General features: G+C 43.9%; 1 protein-coding gene across 1 annotated transcript in view; it reads right to left on the bottom strand.

Annotated features, from left to right (window-relative positions):
- LOC126563743 (uncharacterized) overlaps positions 1-15,390 on the bottom strand; it is a 173,475-nt gene extending 158,085 nt beyond the window's left edge. The window contains exons 1-10 of the mRNA XM_050220443.1: positions 15,086-15,390; positions 11,143-14,654; positions 10,902-11,060; positions 9,841-10,081; positions 9,091-9,737; positions 8,671-9,000; positions 8,245-8,451; positions 7,699-8,163; positions 1,646-2,404; positions 1,332-1,580 (exon numbers count right to left, since the gene is read on the bottom strand). Coding sequence (XP_050076400.1) covers positions 1,344-1,580; positions 1,646-2,404; positions 7,699-8,163; positions 8,245-8,451; positions 8,671-9,000; positions 9,091-9,737; positions 9,841-10,081; positions 10,902-11,060; positions 11,143-14,654; positions 15,086-15,353 — 6,825 coding nt within the window. The 5' untranslated portion in view covers positions 15,354-15,390 and the 3' untranslated portion in view covers positions 1,332-1,343. The remainder of the gene's footprint in view (positions 1-1,331; positions 1,581-1,645; positions 2,405-7,698; positions 8,164-8,244; positions 8,452-8,670; positions 9,001-9,090; positions 9,738-9,840; positions 10,082-10,901; positions 11,061-11,142; positions 14,655-15,085) is intronic.
- Positions 15,391-23,021: the final 7,631 nt, after the last annotated feature.

Genomic DNA, 23,021 nt, shown 5'->3' with positions numbered 1-23,021 from the left:
GATATGACAATGCAAGCATATAACACATGGCGCGAGTTTGTAATTCACATACAGACTTCTTAGTAGCTGTATGTTACAGCTTCCATTGTTATATCATGTGCCACCGTTGTTCCAAGCGTCCTGTTCTTGTCGTATCGTCTGCCGTCGTTGATCTGCCATCCACTGGATTTGTAATAAGAATCGCCCACTTTGTTCTATAACACATAGAAACCCCAATACGGTCATTAATATTTCAATAATTTCAGTTTGTAAACACATCTTGTAAATAACATAGAACACCAGTCAATGTTGTTGTGTCGTTATGTCCTTCTTTTCTTGCCATTTTCGAATGTCTCGAAACGAAAACGAAAACGAAAAAAAAAAATGCTACAAAATTCATACTTTTGATTCTGCAACTTATGATTCACCACAGCTTCGAGGATTTATGTTTATTTCCATGTTGTTCCTTCGATTCTCTCGCACGTACCTTGGTGTTAGTCATTCGGGAAAACATCTTATCATCACAACTCACCAGAGGGTTGTTGCTTCCACACAGATTGTCTCAATACTTTTGGAGACTTGTTGATCTACAGTACCTGAAAAGGTTTTTTTGAGTCCTCTCTTTATCTCTCTCTCGAGTCATATCGTCTAACAAACATCGTGCAATAATAATCCTTTTCTTGGTACATAATAGCGTACCCTATTTTCTCCAATTTTGAAAAACTGTGTTGGACGGAAAATGGATCGAGAGGATCGTATTTAAGAGCACCGCGTGTGTGTTACAACAATCTGTTTCTTCGATAAGACGAAGAGCAACTACCAAAAAAAACCACGCATTTGTGTTTTTTTTCCTACAACAGAAGAAACAACATGACCGCTTAGAACATGTTCTTTCTTCTTTTTAACCTAGCCTTAATGGTAGAGCAAGTAAAAATGTAATATAGAAATTCACTAATCATTTTCTTATATCTTGTACTCTCGGCCTACTTGGGTAGAACCAACCGACTACTTTTTGTGTTCAATAAGTTAATCTAAATTGACCACACGAACACTATAGTTACCACTACACATTTTCCTCAAAGATCTGTCCTTTTAAAGGTTAAGTGAAAAGCAAAAAAAATGTACACATTTAAAGAGCACTTAGAGACATAAACTAAATAACCATATTACGACTCTCCGCGCTGCGTTATTTGTATACGCTGTAGTACAAATTGTTGCGGCACATCGAGAATTGGCATATGTTTTCGGATTGACCTTCTCTACATCCGATTCATTGATAAAATGGTCACTTACTCCTCATTTGCTTGACCTGAATAGCACCATACGGCCTCCCTCTATCTACTACCACGCACCCAATATTAGTCCTAATCTAGCTCTATCTGTTTCACCTTATATCTATTGTAAGGTGCGTAAGGTGTACGGCTCAATCCGTTGTCTTGAACGATAACGGAGGTGGTAGTGGTCTTTATTAGATCCTGTCGCTTCCCAAGCAACCAGTCACTGCACGATGCTCGCTGCGAGCCAGACACGTGCTGGTCCAGCCATCGATCGACGACCCGCTTGAATCGTTGATCCATCCGTGTAGTAACCCGACAGTGACTCTAAAAAATGAGTAAATGAACGGTTAAACATCTCTATTTCAACACTTTTACCTCATCCTCGTTACCTTCCGCGAACGAATGAGCGATCCCTGCCGATACATTATGAAACTCTTCTTTCGAGGCGTCTTGTACGGTAGATTGCGTTCCGCAGCCCCGTTCACGCTTGGTAGACGGCGACGATGATCCGATGAAGGTGCGGTAGAAGCTGGCGCTTCTTGATTTTTTAAGCTATTGCCAATGCCGAACCACAGAGACGGAGACGGATTGTTCTTGTCCTCCGCTACAGCATGCTGTTTGTTGCCGCCGCTAATGCTATTATTATTATTATTATTATTTATATTGTTCGGATTGTTGTTGTTACTGCTGCCATTATCTTTGGTCGAAGAAGCACTGATATTTGGGGACTGAGAGAGTGCTTTCGTCGATTCTAGTTTCGCAGATATCGTAGCAGCTCTACCAGCTCCTCCTTCGTCGTATAGAGACGTTTTTCCCGGACTACTACCGGATGCTGCACCACGATCACTAGCATCATTTTCTTGCTTCACACCGGCATCGTTTCCTTCCATGGCAGCGTCCGCGTTTGTATGGGAGTGAGAATTGTGTCCAGCTGCCGTTGCAGCTTGCTTCGATTTCCCATCACCAGCGATCTCTTCCCGCTCTAGCTCTCCACTTTGCAGTTCTGTCATGGTAACCGGCTTGCCGTCAACGGTTACTGACACTTTTCTTCTATTCGCTTCGCCATACTTTCTTCGCCGTTTTGCATTTCGCGATAGAAATACAGGCATGCGAGCACAGGTGGTGGTGCCCGGTAATGAACGTGATTTCTTCGAAAAAGTAACCACAGACGGGAAAAACACGACACAGCGATAGAGAAATGAAGAAAAAAAAAAGAATGAAGAAAACGAAAAACATACATTAATTTTACTTCTTTTGTCAGAACGAAGTGAGTGTGAGAGTAAAAAAGGAAACGTCATACTATCTTGGACAACGATCGCAGATCGGCAATAGGATATCGCAAGATGGACATCAAAAGATACTATAGATGCAGATTGAACAATAATGTAAGTAACAAGCATCGTTCCGCATACAAATGCAAAAAAATGAATAAAAGTTAAAATAAACAGCATAGCCATGATCTTTGTTAAAGTAAAATAACTGAAGCCCAAACCAGCATGCATTACATCGAAGAAAACTCACAGCAAAACTAAGGCAATTCAGAGAACAATTTAAATGTCCCAACTACACCACGAAATGTAGAACAAGGAATTTGTTAATTCATTTTTAAATAACGAAGCAGTTTGAATGATCGTACTTAAATGTTTAACTTTACCAACTTTCTAACGCATTGTTTCTATTGATTTGTGATGAAATGATTAATTAATGGTTGTTAAGAAAGCTTGGTGAATCAGTAGTGTCGTACTTGGCAAAATATTTTACACCATTTTATCGTTTTCGCTCTGAACAAAACTCAGGGATTGGCGAATGGAAAACAGTCAAATGTAGGAAACAGTATTTGTAGCCTTGTGTATAAAATGAGTTCCTTCACCCGGTGGGACATATTGGCGTGTGTTTGTGTGTGTGTGTGTGTGTGTGTGTGTGTGTGTGTGTGGAAAAGTAAAAATGGGGAACTTTAAACGCCATATTCCTCTATACAGAGTTTCCGCCGAGAACAAAATATACAAATATTATTCTTCTTTTCTTGCACCAGGTCAAACATAAAGCATTTTACAGAAAAAAAGAAACACATTAAAGCGAGCCTGTTTCAATTAATATAATTTTTCTTTATAAGCTTCTGTATCAGCTGTTTTTCGCCTCATTACACAATAAATAAAGTGTCACACATTAATTATGCAAACGAAAGAGAAACCCTACACTACGGATGAGCGTGTTTGTATAGCTAATACAAAATTGTAATATTAACACGTGTCTAGTAAAATATGTAAGACAAAAATATATGCGAGCCGTACGACGAGGTACGCGACTACCACTACTAAACCTATTGATAAAAAAAACATACTAAATTAAAAAAACGAAGAAAAAAGCACACATCAGTTGGAAAGCTACAATAAGCTGAATGAAAAGTAGATAAATAGAACTCCATACTCGAATTGTGAAACAGTAAAAGGAAAACATCGAAGAATTAAATATATTTCAATCAACCGAATAGAGCGCATGATAATATAAGTAAGTATAGTAAAACAAAGAGCAAACTAGTGCAAGCAATAATATTAACAGTAGACGACGCAGGTAGAGCGAGAGAAAGAGCATAGAAAGAAAGTAACGCAATATTGAAGAAATGAATCTACTTCATAAGATATATCCGTCAAAATAATAGATTTAGTTTTCATGGTGAATGAGATTTTTTTAACATACCTATTTTGCATTTAATTGTTCAAGTAGGCCCACTACACACGCACACACCATCAATTCGCGCGGGTGCATTCACTTTTTAATCCTTTCGATCTCCTTTTAGCTCTTAATGTATGGTCATTACTCATTACCGCGGCACAAATTTACTTTATCATAACAAAATCTCCGAAATAGGTTTTAAAAAGCTATTAATAATCATGTTTGTATAATATAATGAAAAAAATAGATAGAAAAGTAAAAAAATAAGAGCTACCTCGAAACCAAAATAAAAAACGAAAACAGTCAACATTGAAACGAAACAAAACTACGTTGATTTCGGGTGTATGTACGACTATAATAAAATTCTTCTGTGTTTGTTTAACACAAGTAAAAACGAACAATTTTCAAGTGAATATTTGCAAAATTTCTTTTCTTATTGTTCATCAATTCACGTTTTGTTGGTTGAGAGAAACATTCAATCGGACAGCAACACACACGTTGCTTTTGCTTTGCTGATAGAAGAGATTTGAGTGTGAATTTCTTACGTCTAAACGATGTTTAAATTTGCTTGCTTTTTTACATATAATACACACACAATCTACGCACAAAAATTGCCGGAAGAAATGTTGCATGAACCCTCCTCTCTCCTTTTTGTCTAAGATTTTGAGTGTTAATCTGTGGCTTAGTATTAGGATGAATGTTTCTCCTAATTCAGTGTGTTTGTGTGTTTTTGTGTATAAAACTGCGTCTTATAACTCTTATGCTCATACTATTATTTTCTTCCTTTCTTTCCTTAGCGTTCGAATCAACGAAAGAAAGTATTCTTTTACTGTACAACTTTACATGCAAAATACTGTTTACAAACACGCTCCTCCTTCCTTTTAACCTTTCATGCTATGTCGTAGGAGCGTTAATAATGAAGTAAAACAACTCTCGCCGTTACTATTTACAATCTACTAAACACACTCTCTATTCCTCGTTCAGTCTCCGGTTTTGTTTTATAAATTAAAATATTATCTGCTTCAAGAGCTGGTCTATATACAGAGATTGTGTTTCTTATGCGTAATTGATTGATGCCGAGACGATTCTACTTATTCACAAATTTTCTCGCTCTCTCTCTCTCTCTTTCTCTCTCTCTCTCTCACACACACACACACACACACACACACACACACACAACGTTTTTCTGGTACAACTCGTTTAGTGCACTCGCGTGCATCTTTCGCCTTAGCTATCCAGCAGCAAATATCCTCCTTCGCGTGCCCGTGCCCATAAAAGATTATTCATGCTTCCGAGGAACATCTCGTTTCCATTATGGCAAATATTAAAACAGAAATCGGATCTTTTTGTGCTGTTTTGTAAGTATTTCTCGTCGTACTACAAAACAAAAAGCACAGCTAACAACAAGCTTGCTTTCCTCACGCAAAATCGTCGAAAGTGTGCGATGATGCTGATAACTTGGCTCTACAAACACAGTGTTTGAGATTTTATGTGTGTTATTCCCTTAACTGATTAGTTTTATTTTATGTATATCGTATTCGCATAGACGAAATCACAGTTCCCTTTTCGGGACGGCTTTTCCTACCGATAGAGGGAAGAGCTCCATGAAACGTACAAATCGCCGATATTCTATCAACTGCTTTCCGTGAGATCGAACATCGTGAAGAGGAGGAGTGTGTAGAAAATAAAAGGTCAGTTATTATTCGCTTCTGTATAACTATTCATGTCTAGCTTTCCTTCCTCTTACGTTAACCAAAAATATACATCACTTTCGTTATGTTTAACTTTTAAAGTACCTCTTTCTCCCTCTTATACACAAACATCTCTCCCAACACACATACCATGTTCCGAGAAGGTAGATAATAAGGAACTGATTTGTCTTCTCCATAGTTAGTTCTCGATATCCTTGTGCTGCCATTCTGGTTGGCCTGCCTTATACTTTCTGCAACGAGCAGGGGGCGCCACTATTTCCATTAATAACTTAACTAATCTCCGCTTGGTACGAAAAACAATTGATAACGTGAAAATAAATAATACAAAAAACTCACATATGAGGAATGATCGCTCTTCTCTCTTATTTGCGTCAGTTTGACTTTCACGCTTTAGAAACCGAGCACTGCTCAATTATTATTTTCTTCCATTTCATAGTTTGTCGATTTGTTGAGAAATTTGTCGATTACTCGAGACACTTTTTGCCTGCCAACTCCTCTTATTCTCGCAGCTTGTGGTGTGCGCGCGGCGCCCTATCGAAACCTATCCGAACTGAACATTACTAATCGCACGGTGAATTCAAGATCGGAACTGATAACTATTTGTGATAGAAGAACCATTGTGATAGTAATTGTGATAAAAGTAGTACTTTTTTGCTTTGTTTTCGAGTTCTTGTAGTATTCAACACGTCAGGCACGTTTTCCCGCCGCACGTTCCTTTTTAAGATCGTGTTTTGCTATTCGGACACACACACACTCACGCATCAACTTGTTTGTATTGTTTATGTGTATAATAAAGAAGCTTTTTTTAAACATTTTGTTTGACCTGGCACAGGAAAAAAGAATGTTAAAAAGAGAAGAAGAAGAAGTATGAAGAAAAAAGCTTATATTAGTCAAACGCATTTTTGCAGCGAAAACATTCGATTATATTTATATGAACACACACGCACGCACGCGAACGATTGATTGAGGGTTGTTGTGGCACTCTGAAGATAATGAGGGCTAATTGGTGGCTCGTGAACGCATCATCAAGTGTGTATAGTTGGTTAAAACATGCCAGGACATATGTATAATTAATGGTACTCCTCCATGTGAATGGTTTTTTTTATTTTCACAAGAAACGACCAGTTTGAAATGCAATCCAACTTTTCTTTTCAACGACAAAAATGTCGTATGATAGTTCAATAAACATGGGGATTTACCGATGGTGACAAACACAAATTTTAATATTTTAAAAGCATAGAACAATATATTTTCAACACCAACAGAGAACCACCAGATCCAACAGAACCACCTTTCATACAAGCTCTATTGATCTGTTGTAGTACAAGAAGGCAGAAAAAGAATTACAATTGAACCACTGGAAAACGGTATGATTTCGTTATGAGGGAGGATCGACTGAGGTTCAAATGTTAACAAAAAGAGAAGAATAAAAGGAAAGGTTTTTGTTAAAGCTATTGGGATTCCATAACAAAAATTTTGCCAATTCTCTCAATAGTCAATCGGAAAAAAAAACAAACAACAGCGAAACAAAGAGGACGAATATAAACAAAGATAAAAATAATTTAAATATAGCAAATGTGTTTGTGTGTATGTTTGGGTGAGTTTGTGTGCGTAAGTAAGTCAAAATACTGTCGAAACGATTATGGAACCGAACTGATTAGAAACGATAAACCCAATGATGTATGTAAAATTAAATAACGCAATTAGGAACAAAACACGACAACAACTTTATAAATAAAGCGTAAAACAGTTAATTGTTACAAACAATATACACACAAACGTAAAAACTTTAACAAACCACGTTCCCACCAATCCGCCGCCTTCATCCGTATTTAAGCGCCAAATGGCAACTCCCAAAACCTTCTGCTCTTGTGCACACAACTAGGCATAAAATTAGGTCTTTTTGTAAGGTGCAACAAACAAACTTTCTGGCACACGTGTGTTAGGTAGGTAGAGGGGGATAGGAGAAAACGGAACCAAGATCACTGCAAAATGATCCCATCCCATATATCTCGCGTCAAAAAACATACGATTAAACTTAAGCAATTCCTACTTACCAGCTCATCGTCGGGAGTTTCCGTTTTCACTTCGGCATTGGTTGTTATGCTGCCTGCAACGCCAACAGCATTATTACTGATGGAAGATCCAGATCCGGTAGAGATATTATTGTGATTCACAACACTATTACTATTACTGCCGCTGTTGTTTGCATTCAACGGTCCACCACTACCACCAGCAGCATCTCCTCCACTGCCACCACTACTACTTTTATTGCCGACGGCACCAGCACCACCAACACTTCCACAGACACCACTTCCACTAGTTCCGCCACCAACAACACTGCTCCCACCACCACCACCACCTCCTCCTCCACCACCACTATCACTTCCGGTACCGGTGGCAGCTGGGTTTGAGAGACGATTGACATATGAGCCGTAGGCTTGCGTGTTGGCGAAATTAGTAGCAGTGTCATCCGATTCGGTGTCCAGCAGCTCGATCGTTAACCGACAATCGATTTTGTACTGCAAACAGAAAACATAACAATCATTTGTCCTCTATACCTTCCATAATAGGGAGACATGCAGTGAGAGCTTCCCACTTACAATGTATATTTTGTAACAATTTTCTTCCTGAAGTGCCGATTCAGCTTTTCGCTGGTAGGCAAGCTCGGTCGCTGTACGTCGGTTGGCCGTGCGACAAAGACCACCCGCTCCGCCTCGCCGCTGTTCCGCCTGGAACAGCTCAACGCATTCCAGTGCCCCACGTTCCGTGACACAGTGTTGAAGTTGCCGTACAGCGTTTTGTACCACCTGCAAGTTATCAAGAATAATATTATTAAAAAGCTAGCCTTCATAAAACCTTTTCGAGGGGTGAGGTCCGATGTTCTATCTCATCCCAACGACTGTCCAGCCTGGCTGCAGCCAAAACTCCAAGTTCGAGATAAGTCAGAAATGGGCAGGACAAGAACATATTGTAGCACCAAAGAAGAAGAACTTTTCATAAAATCGACCCTCCCCCTGTTTACATACCCGATCCAGTGTAAAAGCGATGTACGCATGAATGCCAAACATCTCCCGCAGCGTGTCCTCGTAGCTGCTAGATTCCATATTGCCATCAAGCAGATTTTTCAACATGTCCAGAAAGATGTTATAATACTCCTCGATGCGGATTTCGCTCTTCGGTTTCAATCGTAGCGCTGTGGCGGTGCTGTTGTTGCGTGTACTCTCGTACGCACGTTCTTCGGCTGCGATTATCTGTGCACGCTCGTAAATGGTGCGCAAACGTTCGCACAGAATGGCGTGCAATCGGAGGAACAGGTACCAGTTGTTGTTGGTGAAAAAAAGCGTGTACGCTTCTTCCTGTAAAATAAAATAAAACACACACACACAATGAAATATTCACCCGCAAGAGTACGTACCGAACGCAGTACTATCTGCTTTTATACGTACGATATGTTTGCTCACGGCATGCGGAGGCAGTGGTGGACTCATTGGTTGCTGTGGTGACGACGATGATGTACCACCAGTGACAGAGCTTGCTACACCAGAAGAATCCTGCATCACAGATGCTTCGTTTTCTTCCTTTATTTCCATCTTTATTGTCGTTGTCTTATCGCCGGTACTGTCTTCGTTGCCGGCGGCCGTAGCAGCATTACCACCGTTACCAATGTTGTCATATTTTGTAGCGGCATTACTACCAACTCCGGGGCAGATTTCCGAACCGGATGTCGTTGTGGAAGAGGATAAATTTGACGATCCCGTAATAACGCCAGAAGACGCCAGTTGAACGGTTTCGGAGGAAACGGATTTTGGCGTTGCTGATGATACACCAACTGCTTCGCCTGCTGTTTTATTATTTTCACTCTCTTTCGACAATCCTCCTTCTGATTCTGCCGTTGCTGACACATCGAAAGCGGATGCTGACGTTCCACCAACATTACTACTACTGGAAGGATTGAAATTGCTGATACTGCTGTTGCTGCTGCCGGTAAAGTTTGGAGTAGAGGTGCAGGTCGCTTTTTTAAGATTAGTTGCAGAAGATTTGCCCGCACTGCTGCTAATGTCCTCGTCTTGCTCCATTTCCGTATCCTTATCGTCTAGTGAAGGAAAAATACATGTAAAAAGACATGAGGAAAATTCTATGGCACACACGCGCACAGGGAATACAGAGTACGCTTTCCCTATGGGTATTACACGTACCTTCTTCTCGCTCATCTTCACTGAGCTGCTGCCTTGGTGCAAAAAATAGATCCGGCACAAACTGTCGCAGTATATGCTTTATCCGTGCCTTTTCCTGCTTTTGAATGCCCGTCTGGCGCTTCACATGGTGTATGAGCAGATTGGCCGCATCCTCGAGTATTGTCTTGTCTTTGTACGGTATTGTCATATGGGGCCCGCTGGCCTGCGGAACTGCCGCCGAATCGTCGTTCTGTTCATGGCGCTGTACACACACACACACATAAATTTACGATTACGAATTACGATAGATTAATTTACATGCTTTGCAATCGCGTATTTCTATGCTACTTATATATTTATTCTATTATCTTCTCATATATATATATATATATATATATATATATATATATATATATATATATATATATATATATATATATATATATATATATAATCTCTACTCTATAATTCACTCTCACTACCACAATATTCCTACGCACAAACACTCCTGCTCCTATTTTCGTCCAGAGAATAATGAACAGGTGGGTAGATAAGTTGTAGTCCTGCGTGTGTAGTTTGTGGCACGAAAAATGAATTAAATTTTTTATCAGTTTTCGCCAGGATGGAAAGCACACATGGATGAATGTCATAGCTGTCTGTTGATTAGATGATGAGTTATAGTGTTTTAAGTGTAGCAAATTTTAATATTGTGAAAAATATTGTGAAATGGATAGGAAAGGATTAGGTCGGCTGATCCATCGTTGATTTTTGATGTGTTGAAAAAAAAAATCCAACAATGAAATAATTGCTGAAACAGAGGCCTATTTTGAGGCTGGAATCACAAACTATGTCTATGTCTATCTAAACTATGTTTAAAAATGGTTTCGAAAAGATAGTAGGTCGCTGCTTTAAGCACTCTCGAAGGCAATTAAGTTGAGTTGAGAAATGGAATTTGTTCAAAAACTCCTCTTATCGTGGTTAGGACAAAGACTTATCTACCCACCTGTTACGAGCAAACGATACAAACACATACACATAAAAAGAGCAAACCAAAAGAACAAACTGGGGACGATCGTGTTTACCTTCATGTAACTCACCTCATCAAAAAGTGTCTCAATTTCATTGATCAAACTTTTCGATCGGAGGGCTTTGATGTCCGTTTGCTTGAAGTTGATGCCCTGGTGGTCCAACGATTTAAGATAATACTTTTCGTTCTGCTCCCGCCATTGCTTGTTGAAACTCTGTTAAGAAAAGAAGGGATAAAGCAAGTTAAAAAAAAGCGGAAGCGATCAATTTCTGACCGAACGAGGTGCAGCGTCTTACCTTTTGTGCTTCTCGCCATTCCTCTTCCTTGGCTTTCATACGCCGCAATACGACCGGCACCGCAACCGATGGGTTTTTCTTCAACCCTTGTATAATGTCTGCCGCTTTGTCACCATAAATGCGCCGCAATGCACGCTGATGAATCGTGGCCGACGTACCACCGAGACAATCGTCCAGCCGGAATCGACTCACCTCGTCCTGTGACATTCGGGTAAGCTTCTTCTGTACGCCTTCCAGCACACGGATGGTCGCACTATTCGATTCGATCACCACGTCCAGCTCGAAGCGCTCGTCTTCGCAGCGGTAGATGAACTCTTCGTACTGTGTTTTGCGTGACGTGACGAAGGTGGAATCTTCCGCCCAGGTTGGGAAGGATACCCACGTATCATTTAGCACATCCCGGCAAAGGCTCGTGCGTCCGGAACACTTAACGCCTTCGTGCGATTTCGGCAAGGCACAGTAACTCGCCCCGAACCGTTTGCACGTGGATAGATCAACGTCCGCCGCTAGTTCGCTTTGTGTTCGGTCACGATCCTGGCGTGCGGCGGCCGCAGCTGCGGCTGTCAGTGGTATGCATTCGTTCGCACCACTAGCACCGGTACCGGAAGAAGGTCCCAGGAAGTCCTGGAACCATTTCAGTAGATCGGGAAATCGACTCAGAAACGGTGTGATCAGCGTTTGCAGTTCCGATTTGGACACAATCTCCTGGTTGTACAGTGTCAGGCAGCGCAGGAAGTCTTCGTACACGTCCGGACTGCGTAACGCTTTGCGGACCTTGTCGAAGAAGGCGTAATCGTTCAGCGTACCGTACTTGGAAGCTTCGGCCAATGATACATCGCGGCAGATTGGTTTGTGTCGCTTAATAGGCGGTGGTCCCGTACCATCGCCACGATCTCGCGCAGAGCTCATGTTATTGCCGTGTCCGGTAGGACCACCACCACCAACGCCACCCGGCCCTACGAATCCCATCTGCGATGCGTACGAAGGAGATCGTTTGATTGCGTTTACCCCGCCGGCTCCTCCTCCTCCGCTACCTCCACCAGCTCCACCTACGCTGGCCGACACTAGATTTGCCATTACGCTGGAGACAGCATTAGGGCCAACGCCAATACTAATAGTGCCACTGCCGGGTGGAATTACGTTCCCACCCACCAGTCCACCAGTGGGGTTTATACCGGATATGGCCGCACCGTGAATGTATTTTGCGTTCAGACCACCTGCTCCGCCACCACTACCGGGTGCTCCTCCTCCACTGCCTGTTACTCCTCCTATATGATGATTGCGATCCTTCTCCAACATTACTGCTCCACCTCCTCCACCGGTACCGATTAAGGTTCCGCCGACGGTCGCTCGAATAGCATTACCCACCACGGGGATACCACCACCACCACCCGTAGGTATACTACTAGCCCCAACACCTGCACCATGCATTCCACCAACGCCATCGGTCGTTGCCATCGGCGAATAATCACGCTCCTGTTGCAGTCGAGCCATGCCCGTTGGTTGCATACTGTTGTAAACTTTCAAGCTAGCGAGACCACCGCCTCCAATACCGGAATTGCCGCCCAGCTTCTTGCCACCGCCGCTGCCGTGCACTACCGGAACGGAACCACTGCTCCCCAAACCAACTATTGTGGTAGTGCCACCAGTTCCTGGTCCACCACCCCCCAATTGCTGCTGTGGATGTGGTGCTTGATGGTCATGCATCGAAGCATTTACCACGAGATTGTGTTGTGAGTTGCTCTTGCCCGTTGAGGTCATGTGGTGTTGCTGTTGCTGCTGTTGTTGTTGCATGGCGGCCTGATTATGGTGACTGGTTGCGTCTGGCAGGAATTGACCGAACTCGCGTAACAAATCTTCCTGATTGTCGAACAGCTGCGCCACCTGCGTGTAAACCTCCGCCTCGGTAAGCTGCTTCGCATTCGTCAGGCAACCGCTCTGGGCGCCCTCTTTGTACGTTTTCTGTTCCTTCTGGTATGTGTGCAGAATCTCGAGGAATCGTTTATACTTTTCTGGCTGCGAGTGGAATCGGTTTTTGATCTTGTTTACGTACGTAATGGCATGATTGAACTCGACCGGCTGATTCGCGGTGGCAGCCGTCGGCGGCGGCACCACTGTTGTCGTGACAGAGGCCGTCTGCGCTTCCGGTGGTGGCTGAACCTGCTGCAGGGTCGTTTGTTGATGGTGTTGTACCTGTGTCGGCGCTGATACCATACCACCACCAGCCGTCGGAACCAGGTTGCTTCCTCCAATTGCTGAGCCTGTCGTTTGCTGCTGGGATATGATTTGCTGTGTTAATATTCGATGGATGCTGGATGTTGGTGGTGGTGGTGGGGGTGGTGCTTGTGTCGTCTGACCACCGCCCGCACCAGATGAGACATCCACTGCCGACGACGATGACGACGATGATGATGAGTTGACGCCCGCAGGAAGACTGGCATTGCTTGCGGCCGAACCGGTAGATATCGTACGTTCCCGGTGATGGTCACTGCGTGCGGAAAAGTTTTGTCCCACATGAGGACCTCCAGCTGCTGTCGTCGTCGTCGTGGTCGTAAGCGATTGCTGTGCGTTTTGTGCCGTGGCAGGACTGGCGTTGCCCCCGGTCGAAACACCGGTGGGCTGCTGCAACGATGTTCCACCGAGCACGGGTACGCTGGCACCACCTGGTGCAGCTGTCGCCGCATGCCCACCGCCATACGCCATGAGATTGACGGCTCCGGGTGTACCGCCAGCAGCAGCAGCAACAGCAGCGTTGCCCCCCGAGCTAGCGGTGACCACGTTCGATCCTCCAGTTCCTGTTCCTGTCGATTGCACTATTTGACCGCCGCCTTGGAAGATTGTGTTGTACTTATGCGGTGAGGGTTGCGGTGCGACGGAAGCACCGCCCGACGATGCCGTCGGCTGCACGGATACCGACACCTGAAACAGATAGCAGCCCTGATCGTTCGCCTGCACCTCAATCTTGTACCCGGGCGGCAGGAACGTGTTGAAGCCGACGATCAACTCCGGATGTCCGCGGAACAAGTTTGACACGCGCTGAATAACGCCCGGTGTATCGATGCTTTGCGATTTGAACTCTTTCATGATGTCGAGGAAATCGTTGTACACCTGCGGCTGGTTTCCGAACCGGTACTTCACCTGATCGAGATAGCTTAGCGCATCCTCGACCTTTAACCGCTGCAACTGTGCTTGGCCCTGGGGCGGCGGAGGTGGTGGGCCTTGCGCTGCACCACCACCACCTCCCGGTAGTACGCCCGGCGACATGCTGGTAGTGATGACCTGCTGGATTCCGGCGGCTGCAGTTACACTGCTACCTCCGCTGCTTACGACCGAACTGTTGCTGTTGCTGTTTGGAGTGGCCGCCGCGACTGTAGTGGCATTGACAACTGCGTTTTTGTGGCTTGGACCGCGAACTTGGCTGGTCGCGTTTACTACGTGAATTTGCTGCTGCTGTGGATTCGTTGTCTGCTGCTGGGCTTTCACCAAGTTGCTTCCAAGCGCCGTATTATAAGCTAAAACCGCGACACAAATATAACATAGGAAGTGTTAATATCCTCATTATTTATGGCAAAAAATCACCTAAATACATAAGGTCCATTTAATAATACAGTTCGCGTAATATCCATTGTTGGATATTGACATCTTACAGTCGATTTTTATCAGTTCTTGGATAGGAATATGTCAGATGTTCAGTTAGGAACCGAATAAGTCCTTCTTCTTCATATTGCCTTTTTCACCTGCTAGGTCACGTAGATGGATAGTCAGTCCACGCTAGGGGGGAACGGTCCTAAGAACCAAATCCTACATATTGCTCATACTCATCATTAATTGAAGGATCGATTCGGAAGGTCCATCTGTCATCTTATTTTTCATTTCTTTTTCACGAAACTTGTATATTTAATAGACCTTGCTAAATACTGCTCGATAGTGGGGCGATACTTACAGGTTGTGTACTGGACACTAGTAGTTTGTTGTGGCGACACAAGCTGAGTCGCCTGCTGCTGCTGATTGCTCAGGTTCGTCACTGAACTGACGGAATCTGGCGGTGTGGACGTCTTAATGACGTTTGGCGGGATCTGATACTGTATTGTCGTGCCAGTATTGCTGGCCACATTGTGTGGTTGCGTAGTCGTAATTATGCGCTGCTGACCCGTCGGTGGCTGTACCCGCGGTTGCCCAAATTGTATCTCTTCCGTTCTCCCGCGCTTCATGGTGGGTTCATTTTCTTTTATTTTGTTTCTTTTCCGCTCGCGCACGCTTCCTCTTTTCTTTATTGCCCTTTTACTTAAATGCGGTAAAATCCACTTTTCATCCACTGCACAACACCGTTTTTTCCGCTCACTCACGGAATACACTTATTTAATCAAATGTCCTTTTTTCTTTCACACTTTTGCCAGTTCTTACACTATTCAAATATGCCTGCAGCAGTCCCTCTTCTGCCCGATAATGCTTCTTGAGCTGTTTTATAATCATTTGCACTCAGATAAATGGCCATAAACTGCTGAAAAACGCTGTAAAAAAATGGGAAGGCGAAAGAATTACATTAGTAAAGCTCGAGGACACACACAAGTCGGGCTGATTTATAACACAAAACTATATACCCCCGATTATCGGACAGAATAACAAACTTTTGCCTACACGGAATGCTTCCTTGTTCTCGATTAACAACATTTGTATAGGAAAATAATGTTTCTTTGTTTCTTCCTTCATTCTCTCCGGCTTCACTAGCTTTGGGGGAGAGAATTATGCTCACGCAATCGTTGTATTTCTCTTTATTAACAAACATGTAAGAGAACCGATCGTAAACACACATCGGTTTTATCGTCAGTGTAAGAAAGAGCGCTACATCCCTTTATCATTGAAGCTCCTAGCCAATTTTTGGCGAGCGAAACATCTGTTTGAAGGAAAAATTGTTCGGATCGATTGACAACCCTAGAGCTCTGGCGTCTCCCATTGCGCGTTCTTGCCTTTCTTTGCCGGCTTAGTTGCTTTTGTGCTCTTTTACCCACACGCAGAGACAACGGAACCACGGTAGCACACGAGTCGGACAAGAGACTCCCCGGGAATGTTGTCACAGTCGGACCTGCGCACTGCAATTCCGCGTCCGTCCGTCAACCTATCCGCCCGTGAACGTTAAAACAAGAATCTACGGACAAAATCATTCTTATCCGCTTATCCGGGGACGATGATGAAATTAGCGTAAAATGCATTCGAAAGACGAATGCGAAAAGAGGCTCTTTTTTCGACGTTTACAGGGCCAAAGGCTAGTGTTCAGTAATTTGCAGAGTGACACTTTGCCATTGTGAAATTGCAAGTAGGAAAAAAAGTGGCACGCTTAGTGAGATAACCTCTCTTTGTAACTAAAAAGCAAAAACATAACAGCGTAGAGCCCTTAGCACTACTTCCCCATTTCGAACCGGTATTTGCTGCACTGTATTGTTCCATCATACTTTCCTGTGGCTCCACAGCGCCAGCACGCGAATTGAACGCCGTATTGCGTGGACAACAACAAAAAATCTGCCATACCACACCAAAGCAAAGACAGCGACGACTATGGTGGATAATCGTAGTCGTCGTCGCTTCTAGATAGTGGTGAAGGCGTCGTCGACTTTCCGTCCGTGTGTGTGGTGGTTTCGAGGGTGCACTTACTTCTTTGGAGAGCAGTGTGCATCAGAATGTGCATATGGGCGGCGATGAGCATCGTCGTCTGATCCGCTGATACACTCTACTATTTATAATATATTCCCGTTGAGCAAATGTATGTGTTTTTGCTCCCCCCCCTTGATTGTGATGGAGAACAAACAACAAGTATTACACAACCGTTTTCCGTTCGGGAGAGAGTGTTCTTGGTTAAACTTGGGGTCATTAAAAAAAACTTACATAGTTTTCATTACTTATTTTACTTTTCAAATAACCATTACTTTTGTATCTATGCGTAATTTACGAACATTATATACCTTAAGGGGTACCAAACAGGATTTTACATGACATTGTACATCACAAGTGTTGTTCAACATGACAGGGATGCCGGCAGCATCTCTATCATCTTGAACAACACTTGTAATGTACAATGTCCGTACCAAGATGTACCAATAATCGAATCCCATCCGTACGGCTACTTGGTCTAGTAAGCTATGAGATGCCAGGCATACATTATCTAGCAGGTTGTTAAGCTTAGAAGAAGAAAGATGTACTCTTGACAGAGGTTATCCAGAAAATTTAATACACTTTGCTGCCAAGACGACCTTATATAAAAGCAGCGTTTGCCGACCTGCCTAGAAGCTTTCTTCAAACATTCCAAAGCATCACAGGTTAGACACCAAAAACATAACTCTTTGCTTAGGAAACTGCTCCCTATTGAAAACCAGGCGATGCATTCGCGACCATGTCTCTAATCTTTGGTCAATTTTTAATGCTATATACCGGTCCTTTTCCCCCGTTCGGATGCTTCCTCAAAAGGCAGGGGTAGAGCTGTGGTATCTCTCCCCCAAAACGGTTGGACCGCACACCCTCCGCAACTTCACCCAAAAACGAGAAGAGGGTGGTGTGTGGCACAACAAAGTACAATTTATACGAGATTTACGCACTGCGCTCGCAGCTCGCAACATTACTGCGTTTCCAACGTTTCCGTCGTTCGCATCTGAAGCTCTCTCACTCTTATGCTCATTTCCGCTCTATCTCGTGCTCTCTTTATGAGACTAAATATGAAATGGAAGCTCACACACATTCGTAATAATGTTGCTTGCACTGAGAAACGAGAAAAAGGCGCGGAATACACGACCTAGAGTAGTCTCTCACAACAAACACAAATTTTAATGCATATTTTCTTGCGCTGAGAGCTGTTGTGGGTTTTTTCTGTTGTAAAGTTTAATGCATCATACCCGCGACGTCCTACCGCACAAATTCCCCAGGTATGTGCAACGTTTGTAATAAAAAGAGGAAAAGTTAACCTGAACCGTCGGCGAATGACACTATAACAAGCCAATTTTCCCACTTTCTTTTGACCTACATAATAAAACTAGATTTACTGATCAAGTGTTCGTCGACGTTGCTATGACGATGCAAAGAATTAGCTACAAAGTGTAGAAAAACAACATGCCAATAGTTGGACATTTTTAGTTTCCTACTATTCTTCAATAATAGTATGCTGTCCCTACCCAAAGCATTTAAGCTGAAAATGTGCAACATAAAATGAAACCCCCCCTCCCCCTCCCCCTCACACACACACACACACACACCAGCACACACACCAGCACACACGCCAAATCAAGCCAAAAAGTTCATCCTCACTTCAAACCTGTGCTTGCCCACCTCCTCCGCCCTACGCGTACGCATCGCGCGTACATATAAACTTCACCATGCACCAGAATATTTACTTCCAATCGGACCAAATACCGCAAAAGCCGAGAAGGAGGCCAACACCATCATCATATCATCATCAACCGTCGTCCTCTGGCCTCCAACCAGGCCAAGGCGGTAAACACACCACAGCGCGTCACGAGATATATGCTGCTTTCTGGCGTTGTGCGTGTATGTGTGTGCGTACACATTCGTCTTCTCACGCACATTAACAACGCGACCGATTACGCGTTTTCACTGCAAGCAAAGGCAGCAGCCATCGATCGCGTGTGTGTGTGTGTATTGTACGCACCCCTTCCGATGTTTTCGTGATATGAGAGAGAGAGAGAGAGAGAGAGAGAGAGAGAGAGAGAGAGAGAGCGACTGATCATCGTTTTGTCTTTTTCTTCTAGTATGTTGAAACGTTTTTAGCTTCGCACAGGGCATAAGCGAACAGGACTGAACAAGGCTTGGACCACACACATGTGTAGAAGAAAAAACAGCACGAAACTTGAAAATTACAGATTCCCATCTCATATCCGATTCCGATTCGGTGGTCTTTCTTTTCAATTATACGCATATACACGTCAAACGTTTTAGAATTCTGAAGCACCACTGTGTTCCCTCTGTTCAATCTAGTTGATAGCACATTTTAAAAAGTTGCGTAGACGTTGATCATTCATTTCATTATTATTTAAGATTTTTTTCCTTCTACCGTACATTCCAATTGCGACGAATACCACACATACACAAATAAAGCGCTTCCATCGTGGACAAACACTACCTTCGCACCACAAATGCACTCGATACACCATTTATACAACCCGGTCTGTGCCGCTATTTTACCTTTCTTAGCCAGACTTAAAAACGATCTAAACCAAGAAAACAAAACGCACCAGAACGATAAAGCAAGAATCGCCGAAAAAATTTAAAAAATTCTACGCGAGCGAAAATTAACAATCAAACTCGCGCGATGGTGCACACGGCTTTCGATGTAGTAGTGATGGCAATCCACGCTCCCGCGCGCGATATTTCCCGCTCTCATCACTACACACGCACACACCACCATACACACTTTTCACACGTCTTCTCCACTAAAATGCGAAGAAGTACAGTACGCGTACGCGTCACGAGAATGAGAAAACGAACTGGTAGAGTTGCTCTGCGCGACAAACCGAACAGGGGGGTGAGGGAGGGAGCAGAGGAGAGGTGGTTTTTTGGGAAGGATGGCAGTTCGGGAGGAGGTAGGAAAAAATACAAAACGTATCGGAACTGATCCGGATAAGCGCGGGTAGGTCAGTAGAAGTAGTGGGGGGTGGGAGCTGAGTAGCGAATTCAAGTCGCAAAAATGGAATACGGAATATATGCGCCTAATAAAATCTATTAAAATGTCCATGGCCGTGTTGACGAGGGGAGGGGGGGGGGGGGGGGTGAAATTGTGGGGGTGTATGCCTTTGCGGTGGTAATATCATTTTCACGCACATTTCAACTTCCACCAAGTGGCTGCACACGCTCAATTCGGTATCGATAGACACGGGATGCGTTTAAATAGGACGAATCTATTACACGTTTATCGTGGAGATGAAGGTAATCACGCTCATCCGACGAACGTACACACAACTCTGGGTGTCACAAAGTGCGTTAAAAGAGGCTTTTCAACAAACCCTTCGAATCCTACTCTTCATACACACACACACACACACACACACACACACACACACACACACACACACACACACACACGCACAGGAGTGGGGGAAGGCTCACCTGTGTGAAATACACGACGCAGTGAACGAATGTGAACGCTAAGCAGACACTCACTATAATGCTGGAGTCACAGCACAATGAAAGTCACGCATTCAAAATCCAAGCACTATTTCGAAAAGCTGTCCTCAACCATCCCAACTACAATAACCGGTGGCACGGCCCGGGGACCAAACACAAAATGGGACTTTTCTTCTTCGCGACGCGTCTCGATTAAACGGACAACAGAGCCGGATGAAAAAGCTGCCACTCTCGGATTTGCCACTCTTTTCTTTTCACGTCGAATGACGACTGCGGAAAAGATGACAACGAACGAAGGCCAGCAGCAGCAAGCGAGCAGAGAGCGGGAGCGAATTGGCTGTGCGTTTGCTAGATTGCACTAACACACACACACACGCTCAAGCGCGGGGTGCGCCGTCACACACGCACACAGCGATACGAAGTACGAGGGAGCAGTGCGAACTGTCAGTAACGCCATATTTACACTGACGTCCGGTTATAGCATGCTTTGAATCGAACGAAAACTACATTTCTTCACTACTTTGGTGCAGAAGTTTTTTCGAATAACTCCACCAAAAAAACTTATCTATTTTGCATTGTAATAATGCTATTATCATCTACTGAGCGGTCTTTTATTGTTTCTTAATCCTCAACCCTATTTTGGGCCTGATTTGACGCTCTCAAACCCGGTGTTATAAAAATATATCCATTTGACAATTTCGACCGATACACACACACATACACACACCCCACACGCATGCAATCATGCTCGGTGTCAACTTTTTCCGCTTTTAATTTCTTTTGCTTAAGTGACTCAACTAAAGCCCATATCGATACACATGTCATCATGCTACCTCCTGCTGACTTTGATCACTTTTCCCATTATACTGTGGAAACTTTACGCAAAAACATCGTGACTAGATTGGCAAGCACATTTTACACTTGGGGCAACGTTTCTAGTAGAGCTGTTCACGTTTTATCAGCAGAAACTACATTCATGTGGCACACACCACACTCTGCCGTTTACACAAATGATCGAGTATCTAATCACACACATTCTAGGGTGGCGGCGCTGCCTAATAATGTTGCTCGTTTGCCACGGTGGCGGCGGACGAGCGACAGGCAACACACACCTCTTGCTTGCCCGATGATGTCGCGAAAAAGCAAACAAGTGCAATTTTTTTCCTGTGCAAATTCTTCACTTCAAGACTGATGATCTCCTACACAAATGGCCTACTTTTGTTTACAAAAAGGGATCATCCGGTCCCTTCTCCTAATCTCGTGTATATTTCGCGGGGCGCAAGAGTATAGCGCTTTGTCCATTTCGCACCACAGTAGGGTCTAATTTACATAACAAGACGGCCCTCAGCAGTTGACGGTTATCGGAATGTAATCCGCCACAAGCTGAAGCGCTGAAGAAAAAGCCAAATACGGCGATACACTTTTCTACACGGCTGATTCTACTTGAGTTCTGTTTTGGATGTACGTACACACATATATACCCACATACACACTACCAACATTGCACTATCGCTTTGGGCAAGAAATTGTTGATCAAAGAGTGCGCTGCTTGCTGTAGGCTAATTCCTGCAGTATATTCTCTTCGTGCACAACAGCAGCAGGGCTATTGAGGGCCAATGATGAGATGCGGCAAAATAATACACCCTTTCCCCTCCTCCTATACGTTTCCCTTCGCACATTCGTAGCATCCAGTTTTTCACTCCCGATGGCTTCCTTTTGGCTCATTATGACTATTATTATCTTTCTATCTATTACGCATGCATCCGCGATTTGAGTCGGTCGCGAACGGCATAAAAGTTGCTGCTACCTTGCGCGCCGCAAAACCGGGAAAAAACAAAATGGCGCGTGAAAGTCATTTTTCTTGTTCTTTTATTTTGCTTGCATCAGATGGTAACTAGCCCGTGTACGTACACGACGGTCCGGTTTGCTAGTGTGCGTGTGCGATTCCGCCAATGATTTACCAGTGTGCGTGACATTCGTTACATCAACTCGTTGCTGCCACCCTTCTGATCTGTGCTACCTCTTACTCTTCTACCATCACTTCCTTAACACCCGTTGTTATCCATCGAAACAACGGAAGGTGATACAGCCACGACGAACGAAAAAACACCACTGACAACCGCATCGAAATCGAGCGCAATACGAAGGAAGGTAAAAAATATGTCCCTTTACATCCCGAAAAATCTTTCTCCATTCTTTACAGACGCCAGACACCCGTTCTATCGCAGATCACATGCATGAGACAAGACTGGCTAAAAAAGGGGTAAACTTACCTTTTCGGTAAAATATGGCATTTAGTATATTGCTTGCTGCATTGTCTGCGTTATTTTCCTCAAGTTGGCCGCATCTTCCACACCGTTTTTCACTAGCCACGCGCTAGGATTTCACCAGCTCCGAACCGGAGATGAACACATGCCGCTCATGATGCTGCAGTGTACCAGCTTAGCGCTTGGTCTTGGTAGTATAAAGGCCCCCAGCAGGCAATACTACGCTGGCTTGCTGGTTTACAGAAACGTTGAGATTGGCCTTCAACGAGCTTACTTGCACGCGTAATTAATGCAAAGCACGACGAGGACCACAGAGCACACAAAAAGCCTAATCACATGCACACACTACGTACAATTCAGCGCTTCTCCGGTTTCTGTGTTATCACATACGCGAAAGAGCACATACTTCAGGTCAGAAGAATGAAATGCGAACTCTTTTCACACTGTTCTGCGCGATTTTCACTACCAATTGCATACACGATATTCACT

The sequence above is a fragment of the Anopheles maculipalpis genome, chromosome 3RL (assembly GCF_943734695.1).
Source record: "Anopheles maculipalpis chromosome 3RL, idAnoMacuDA_375_x, whole genome shotgun sequence".
NCBI lineage: Eukaryota > Metazoa > Arthropoda > Insecta > Diptera > Culicidae > Anopheles > Anopheles maculipalpis.
Note: the sequence above shows the minus strand (reverse complement) of the source record. Positions and strands in the feature narration are given on the sequence as shown.